This window comes from Gymnogyps californianus, chromosome 2 (assembly GCF_018139145.2).
Source record: "Gymnogyps californianus isolate 813 chromosome 2, ASM1813914v2, whole genome shotgun sequence".
Classification (NCBI taxonomy): domain Eukaryota; kingdom Metazoa; phylum Chordata; class Aves; order Accipitriformes; family Cathartidae; genus Gymnogyps; species Gymnogyps californianus.
The window spans coordinates 48,076,082-48,085,544 of NC_059472.1; the positions used below are offsets into that span (position 1 = coordinate 48,076,082).

Consider the following 9,463-nt stretch of genomic DNA (forward strand, 5'->3'; position numbering starts at 1 on the left):
AGAATTTCTCCTGTTTACCCTGTGACCTAGTTGATAGTGGGACCATCTCTGTGTGTAAACTATGAGTAGCATGGATGACTTTCTTATTTTGAGTACATGTGTTTGGTCAAATTTCTTAAGGTAGCACAACTCTGTAACTTTCTTATTTTGAGCCAATGCATTTGGTGAGACTTTTTTAAGGTAGTGGAGGAAGATAACAGAACTAAAACAAGTGCCATGCCATGCGTGTTTTCGAGATGTCCTTTGCACTTGAACACAAATTATGACACCTTAGAACACAATAAAACTTCACCAATAGAATCAAAACTGTTTTAAAGAAGTAACATTTTATTGACTTGTCTGAGGTTTGCCAGGTTACAAAATGGAAAAAAACCTAATGTAGCAAAAAAGTTATGCATTAGCAGTAGGAAAAACCTTCCTCCTAAAAGCCTACAATAGTTCTAGCGGAGGAGGGTGTTTGTATAACGACAGTACATGTTTATTCCTGGGGTTCGCTGACAACAGCAGTGGTTGAATAAGAGAAAGGACTGAGGAGAGCGGCAATGGTATAGTGGCGGTGACCAGAATCATTAGCAGTGAACACCACCTGGAAAAGAGAAAACTTGTGATCACGATGAACAACGTGCGTTCGAAACTACCTTATTAAGAATTAGGAAGCACACTCCATTTCTTCTGCAGAATACTTTGCCAGTTTTGTCCAGTCAATGATTTTACCCTTCTGAAGGGTAACACTCCCTGTTACTTTGTGATGTTTGCTGAAGACTGAGAAATTTGTGAGATTTGGACCAAAGTCCACAAAGAGCCTCGGCTGTGGTGAAGCTAGGTGGAGATATCTACGCCTGAGTCAGGCAAACTAGTTTGTGATGTGGAATGGGAGGATGAAGGGGAGGTATCTCAAACGACCAATAAGAAAGACAGAGAGATGAAATCCCGTCTAGTGAACTTACATACAATCTCTGTGTGAGGTGTCCAAGCAAGGTAGGCAGTTGGAGCTCAAAGCTGCTTTCTGTACTTCAGTGCCTCGCTCCTGTTTTTAACACAGCTGGTTATGGGTCAGTTCTTGCATTAAGAACTGAGTGGCTAGACTTGCCAGAACAAGGAGAGACCCTTGTCCTAAGATAATTCAAATTTGCTGCTCTCCAAATCAGTCCCTGGAACTTGGGACACCCAGTTCCCAGGAAAGTGTCATCACCTGGGTTAAGGTCTCACTTTCTTTGGCTCTCTTTAGCCTAATATTTGATCTATTTTCTGAACCATGATGTACTTTCTGCAAGAGGACTAGAGAGTTCCCTCCTACATGCCGGTCCTGCCAAAGTCTAAGCTGCTGGGACATGAGGACTGTAGGCTTCAGTTACTTTGTACACAGACAGTCATTGAATTCTGCCCACTTCCCAGCCTAATTTGTTGACCTGTAGGCTATTATGTCAAAGGAAATCTTCAGCAGCCTAGCTGGAACAGTCTCAACCAGGTGCTTTTAAGCACCTTTTGAGGTGAAGCCCTTCCATAGGCCCCAGCAACTTTCAGACATCCAAATGGTTAGGGAATATTTTTGAGGATTGTTTATTTTGACCTAAATGACCCAAGCCGCACCTCAGACTTTTATGGACCTAGGCCTCAGTCATTTGTTTTAGTCTTCCACAGAGCTTCATAAACTTGTGTTTTAAAATGTTCTGCAACACAACCTGTAGCCATTCCAGACTACTTAATTTGAGGAAACTTAAATTTAATGGCAGATTAAGCCTGAAGAATTTAAACAAATTTTTTGGAAGTGCTAAGTAAATGTAATAGAATAGAGCACACAATAAATCAGTGTACGGCTGAAAGCAAAGGGAGGCACAAGACATGATTATATTGCTGGCCTGCTTATGAAATTTGAGTATCGATGAAACAGCCAACTTTTCCTTTTCCACTATGGTTATTTCTTTATATTTTTATGCCTTTTTTTTTCTATTGCATATTTCCGTACTGAGCGTAATTTAAAAAAAAAGAAGACACATCAGAAAGAATTGGTTTTTCCTGTAATTACAGGTCATACTAGAATTCAGGGATTTTCAGGTGACTGTTATGGGGGAAATACCTCTGATTAAAGAATAGCTTATTTCCTATAAAATTAGGGTTTCCAAATCCCTATATTCCTTCAGCAACAATAAAAGCAGTCTTTTTTTTTTTCTTGGGTGTTGTTTTTTCTTTCTTGTTTGTTTTTTAAACACTGTGTACTTTTGAATAATGTAGCCCTTTTTGAACAAAGGTCCCTACTGGTCTGAATGGGTGAATGGGCACAGCTCCACTTTGGAAGAGCTGTGTCAGTATTTGCAGGGAAGTCGGCTACTTCCTTTGGCTTACCTGGCTAAATACTGCCTTTATTTGCCCAATGTTATGTGGCAGTGAACCATTTCACTGAATGATACCGCTCCTTCAGTATTAAAGGACTGGCCACTACACAGTATATCAGTTATTAGGTATATTTGCAAATACTTACATCAGCGTATTCATGGAATGGAGAAAGGCCAAGTCCCTTCCAGTAAGAGCTGGTGTCGAACTCAACCCTGTATATTCCTTCTACAAACTGTTCTTCTGTTGTGAGCTCATGGATCTCCCCATACTCTGTGGTTTTCCTGTAATGGTAAAATATCTACATAAATATTTTATACTGTCATTTAGATGCTAAACAGAAACAGTCGGTGTGGAATATTAAATAGCAGAGGTGCTGCACAGCCAAATTCTACATTGAATGGTTTCTAATAATCTGAAATAATTCCCTCCTCCTATGTAGTGTATGTTTCCATATTGCAGAGCCTGTCCTTGCTACCAACTCGTCCATACACATCACAAATCAAAGCTGCCTGGCTTTTTTGGTCATTTCTGTTGCTACGGCAGGGATTATAGTTAAGGCCCCTCTTTTAATATCATGTTTAACTTGTACCAAGTGCCCTCTGGAACCAAATGTTAGTGGCTTAGGAAAAGGATTGTCATGATGAAAGGCAAGATGCCAAATCTCAAATTATAATTAAAGAGAGATTTTAGGAGAAAATTATTTTATTCTCTAGTTATTAGCATTGAGGCTATAGGTTTTACCCCTATACACAGATGTGGTTTTATGTGACCCTGAGTGGTAGTGTCTTGGAAAAGCAATTTAGCATCACAAGATTTTGTTAATTTGCATTATGATGCTTTGGTCAAAGGGCAAGGGCCTCTTCTACTGGGTGCCATATAAATGAGCAATAGGAATTCCCAGCTCAGAGAGATTATGTACTCAGCTCATAACAAAAAACTGTGGGTGAATGAAGTCCAGAAGCAAGAAGAAAATATAACTGGGATTGCACCCTATTTGTTTGAAAAGGAGCAAGGTTTGTATGACAGCTGTTTAATATTTACATACTTAGCTGCTAAAGCCCATTTATCTCTTTTCCCTCCTTTTATTTTATTTCTGATTTTTTTACCAGTTTTTTTTTTTTTCTGCTGAAAATACGTATTTGATATTTATAGAACTTCATAACCACATGATGTAGTTGAAGGAAAAATGAAGAAAGCCTTGACTTGAAGAACTAGTGGAACTTTCCTGTCTTACGGCAAGGAGTAGCTGTCTAGGCAGAAAACAGAAAAGCTTGAGAAGGAAGAGAGGGAGGAGAGAAAGCAGTGACATGCTGCTTATCAGAGACAGAATCAGTTGTGCTATTGCAGCTTTTCTTTCCCAGCTGCTGCCTCCTCCTTCATCGTATTTGTCATCTTTGATTAATGGTGGTGAATGAAAAAAGTCTGAATGACAGAGCTTTTGCTTAAATTAAGAAGTAACAGGATTGAAAATCCCATGGTAATTTTCAAGTTGTCTTGTATTTCAAGTTTAGCACTTTGAAGACTGACAAAAGTCTCACTGGTCCAATACAAGTGAAATCAACTGTATCCATGGTAGACCAAACCTGCAGAGAAGCCAAGCCCTATTTGAAACATAGCTCACAGGCAATTTGTGAAGTGTACACATCTGTTTTCTTTTGGTTTAATTAGTACTTCCTGGCTTAACCTATATTGCCTTAATAAAAGGCAGGAGGTAAAAGGAGGAAGAATTCATGGGCGAGTGTCCTTGAAACGGTGAAACAGAATTGCTGAGATCCTGCAGAAGTGTTCAGAGTACAAGTTAGCAATTCACATACATCTGCTTACAAGCTGGACAGTCTAGACATAAACCAATTAGACAGAAAAATGGTGTCTGCCTCAAAATCTTTGTTCAGGTAAACAAATAAGTTTTAGTTTGAGAAAAGTGTGGATGCAGCTTGAATGGTGCTTTTCCTAATGGGTGCTGACCCAGAGCTGCAGATGTTAACCATCCAGAACAGCTGGGAAACTGGAAACAAGAGTTCACTTGAAGACTGCTACCAGGAGTTAATGGCACTTTCTTAATTTTAGTTATTAAGTGGTAGCCATTCAGTGCAAGTGGTCTCACAAGCAAACCCTTCAGCATTACTGCTGCATTGACAGCCAACAGGACAGCATGCAATTCAGAGCCTGGATGGGATTAGCACAAGGCAGAGGATGCCCTGCATTCGGCCCTGGTAGCAAAATGCTACAAGTGATTCCTTCTGAACAGCACTTGTATTTCTGTCTGAGTGGGGGAACAAATATAGTGTGGTTGCTTATTCTTAATAGGATGTGGACTGCCAGCATCTGCTGTAAGATGGACAGTTAAGTTAAAAAAGTTGTGCTTTTCCAGCAAAAAAATTGCAAACCACTGGTTAAGTTACTACAGCTCCAGCCTAGACTGCAATCCTGATCCTCTTTTTCACTGTCTGGACCTTAGTTGTATATTGTGACCAGGTTAAATCTACACTGTCTGTGCAATGATGTTTATGAACTCTTGGGACACATACTGCACTGAGATAAACTCTGCCCTCAGATGCAGACTGCTGAGGAAATATCTCAGGAACATGAATTATTATTTTGGAGTTTAAGAAAAGAAAGGTCAGAAACTTCAAATATGCTGTAGTCTTTTTTTTTTTGTCTTTTTTTTTTTTCTTCCATGATTTACAACCTAGGTCACATGAGAACTATGTTTGGTGAATGCAACTCTTGAACTACATGATAAGACCTAGATGTCCAAAAACATGTGAGGAGTGAGAAGGTCAAAGCTAGTCATGGGAGGAGCTCATACAGAACCCAGAGCATATGCTTCTCAGGTCTCTGTGCCCTAAAGCCTTCCTCAGGGTGCACCTCAGCTCGAGTTATCTCTTCTTGCATATTTTTGGCTAGACTAATTTTGAATTAAGCCACTTAATAAAGTCAGCTGTTGCTATGCTAACTTCCTCCCTGCCTTTTAAATACTATTACTCCAAATTCACCAGTTGCTACGTGCATTTGCTTAATTCCCTAAAATGTGGTAGCAAAGTAAGAACAAACAAACAAAAAGGTAAAAAAAAAACTTTGATAGACATTTGTACAGAACAGAACTTTTCCATATGCATCTGCTAGCTACTGTAACTTCAAAATATTATTAACCTGACAGGAGTAGTTACAGATTGTGTTCCTTGATTGCTTTCAGATTTTCATCTGGTTTAACACAGAGAAACTCTGGTTTTCCCAAAAGAAAAAAATTGCAATCACATGTGAAAACCCAGTTCAAACAAGTGTCATCAGCTACAATGGTATTGCTGAAAGCAGCCTTGGTTAAGATGCAAGTCAAGGGAAAGGTCAAAATCTTTACCTGCAATAAAAATTGTGTTTTAATGTTCCTCCACTGCCTTCCCCCATCAAAATGCTTCTCACTTGCCTAGGGTTAATCTTCTCAATTTATGTTTAAGAAGAAGTGATTTGTTTTTCTCAGGTGTGTACTGACCTAAGGTGTCAACAGAGGTTAGCTAAGAAGAACTGCGGTATTTGTCTCCTTGGGCTTGTTGAGCGCAGCATTGCAAACTGAACAAGAAAACACTGTTATGCCCAAAAAGTGAGGGCATTTAACACTGATTTTGCATTTATCTTATTCCTCTGTAAATTGTATTTTGCATTATATGTTCAAGAGCACTTGATGAAACATCTGAAATAATCTGGGTTTCCTAATAATGGCAGAAATGCTCACTAAGGACAAGTCGTTGTCTTTGTCTCTGCTTTCCTCGAAAACAACGTGTCATTTTTTCATGGGGTTTCTCTGTTCATTTGACTATATAAATCCATTCTGAGAGTCATTTGTTCCTAAATTAACACTCAGCATTTGGGAGTGGAGGTGCTTGTTCCTCCTTCAATCTCTTAACCTTTCTTGTTCCTTTTCAATGGGGAAAAGTATTTTTTGTTTTGAGTTTTATAAAAAGAAACCCTTCAGATGGAGAGAAAGGTATCTCTCTCCTTGTAGTCTTCTCTGTTTTTTTCTGCAGCTTTTATGTAAATCATGCTATAAAAATCCTGGTAAAAGGCAGCTGGATGCTCTGGTGGCTCCTGTCCATGCTTGTGCTTGTCATTCTGTACTTGAATATCCTGCTATTACTAGAGATTTCTCTTGACTTATTTAAAAATCTGATTCAATGAGTTGTTACAATGAAACTTAAATGCCTGAATACCTCACCTATTTGAATTTTAGTAAATTGCATTCCTCTGTTACCCACACTTTTCCCACAGACTGAAGATAATAGTAGTATTGCCTGCCCCTCAGGGATGTTCTGAGGATGCTTTGTAAGTACTAAGCTGTCATTCCAGCAAAAGCCATGCAGATCTACAGAAATGACCACAAACAAATGCTGAGATTGTGCCTCTGTGCTGTGTTACAATGGGACTCCTTAAAACTTTCTGGTCAAGGAGTTTCTTCCAACCAGCACGTTTGTTACATAGGAGAAGACTAATGTGCTTATTATTTTCATGTGTACAGACAAAGCTTACAGAGAGGATTTTGTATGTGACTGCTGCAAATAAAGCTCTATATCCACTGCATATGAAGATAGTAGGTTAGCCTGGATTATTACCGACAAAATTCTGGTAAATAGGCTTTTAATTTTTTTTTTCCTTTTTATAGAAAGAAAAGAAAGTACTGAAGCTAGGAGAAAAATTAGTTATTAAACCTATTCCCTTACAAAGATAAGATGAGCTTCTCAACATATTTTTGCAATTAGTATGTTTTTCAGTCATGGATAAGTTCCACTTGAATCTGGTGGATTTTAGACCAGAATTCCTGTGCTGTTAACAGTGGTAGTGTGACACGTGCTAGAAAACATATTGCTTTTTTGATCAGAGCTCCATTCCCTTTATTTCTCAATTGTTTGCCCGAGGCACCTTGAAAATGGGTCCATAAGACCACATAACTTACCCAGTAGCAAAGAGCTGCCAGCTTCCATCTGCAGCCTTTTTAAAGACTTTCACAGCTACGTTAGCTGCAGGGCTTCCTCTGACTGCATCCAGCACTTTCACCATGAGAGGGCATTTGGAATCAACAGAGCCATGGGAGACCTTGGGGAAAGCAGGAGAGGTTGTATAGGAGCTGTTCACCAGCCCTGCAAAAACTTTCTTTCAAAGAGAAGATGGATTCTTATTGCAGAATTAACGTCGACTTAAAAGCAAGTTCTTTGCCAAATGGTATTCAAAGCTAGTTTGCAAACGTCTGTTTCTTAAAGCAGAGTATCTTAGAGCTTTATACTGATCACTTTATTACACACACACACACACACACACAAACACACACAAACAGATTGCTTGATAAATATTTAGAATTGCATATGGCCCTGGGAAAACGTTATAAAGTATACCTTTTTAATGAGGTCACAAATAAGAAAATAGTAAATTGTTCTAAGTGCAGGCAGAGTATATTAGCCTAGGAAACCAACAAAGAAATACCTATGACATCCCTAGGGCTGAAAGAATATTTGTTTCTTAAACTTCATTTTACTATACAGAATCCTTAGTCATACTTCAAGAATATTCTTTTAGGGCTTTAGAGAAGTACTTGTTTGGTGAAGAAGGTAAAGCTATCTCTATAGTGAAGATACGGGATGCGAGTCACGAACTGACAGAAACAGACAGAAATAAAAGGTCACACCTCCTAGATCCCTGACCCTTTCATAATATCCTAAAATAGATGGGTAAATGGCAAAAAAAGTAGTTTTAAGAATTCTGAAAAAGCTACTTAAAAAATGGTAGTAAAATAACACTCCAGCAAAGCCTAATGGTTACAGAATTTCATGGATGAAGAGGATGCTAGTCATCTGGAAAATCTAGATTATCATTCTTGCAATGATTGAATTTGAATAAAAAGACACTCACCAGTGGTACAGCTTCAGAGAAAAATACCAGTCCAGCTAAGGAAACAAAGAGCACAGAGTGAAAGGCCATTCTGTTTGCTGTTAGTGAGCCTTGGTGCCAGCAGCTAGGAGCTGAGAGGATTTGGGATTTTATACCCAATCCTACAACAAAACAGGCTGCTTATTGGGTGCCCATATGACTCCAAATCTGCTGATTCTGATTATTTGCTTAGTAAACAGTCCAATCCTAGAGTCAGTCCATGAATAGCACTGCCATTGCAGTCAATGGAAGGACTGCAGGATCACTAGAGCAAAGAGAATAAGTAACGGACACAAACATGACCCTTGCCTGGGGAGATTAGACTCGTAGAAAGCCCTCCACAGAATAATGTAAATGACCTTTGTTTGCCCAGAAGTCCAACCAGTTCTAGGAGATCTTCTTTACCTTGCCCTCAGGTTGTGCACGATAATGCTCCAATGCTTTCTCTGCGCCTGCTCCATGTTTCTTCTTAATGCTTTTTGAAGACCAGTCACCACACATAGATGCAGACTCAGTATGGGTGATGGAGTTTGTTCGTTGTCTGGCTCAAGCAGTGCTAATGGTCCATGATGGGAGACAGGTTCCCAAGCAGTTCTCTTGCTTGTTTAGAAGGAGCAATGTTTCTTTTGAAATCTAATTTAGATAGGATCTGACAACATGCTGCCTCTCACCAGAAGTTCCGAAGGATTCATCTTGCCTAATCTTCAGGTAGACATTGAGGTTTCCTCGTAGTCACTGGGAAGATACCTGGAGAGATCTGTCCCCTTGGGAAGAGAAATGTCTCAGAAAAGTGAAATGGGTCCTCTCTTGCTCCATGTACACCAGAAGGAGCCAAGGCAACTAGCATAGACTGGTAGTTTATGTTAACATCTAGCTAACATTCTAGTTGCCAAATTCTTATTAACCTGGAAATGTTATTGTTATGCTCTGAAATGTACATTTAGGTAAGAGGTTTTTCAGGGGTGAACTCAGACGCAACATAAGTTGGGAGAAGATGTCAGCTGTGGGAGTAGGCATGGTGTAGCTGGGTTTCTCCAGCTGCATCAGATAAAAATTGTCCATACTGTACCCTCTGCAAGTTGAGAGACAAAGAAACAGCCCTGTTTGGCATTTCCTTCTCCCCATATCCTAAACAACCCTGAGAACTTCTGTTCTCAGGAGCTGGCATACTTAGTTTTTACTGATTTCACAGTATTCTAACAAAAAGCAATTTTGC

At 39.4% G+C, this 9,463-nt stretch overlaps 1 protein-coding gene across 1 annotated transcript; it reads right to left on the bottom strand.

Annotated features, from left to right (window-relative positions):
* Positions 1-478: 478 nt before the first annotated feature.
* LOC127013503 (transthyretin) lies at positions 479-8,298 on the bottom strand. Its single transcript, XM_050892406.1, has 4 exons — positions 8,239-8,298; positions 7,280-7,419; positions 2,480-2,615; positions 479-586 (listed from the first exon to the last, which is right to left on the bottom strand). The coding sequence occupies exons 1-4, from the start codon at positions 8,296-8,298 to the stop codon at positions 479-481; spliced, it is 444 nt and encodes a 147-aa protein (XP_050748363.1).
* Between the last annotated feature and the right edge of the window lie 1,165 nt (positions 8,299-9,463).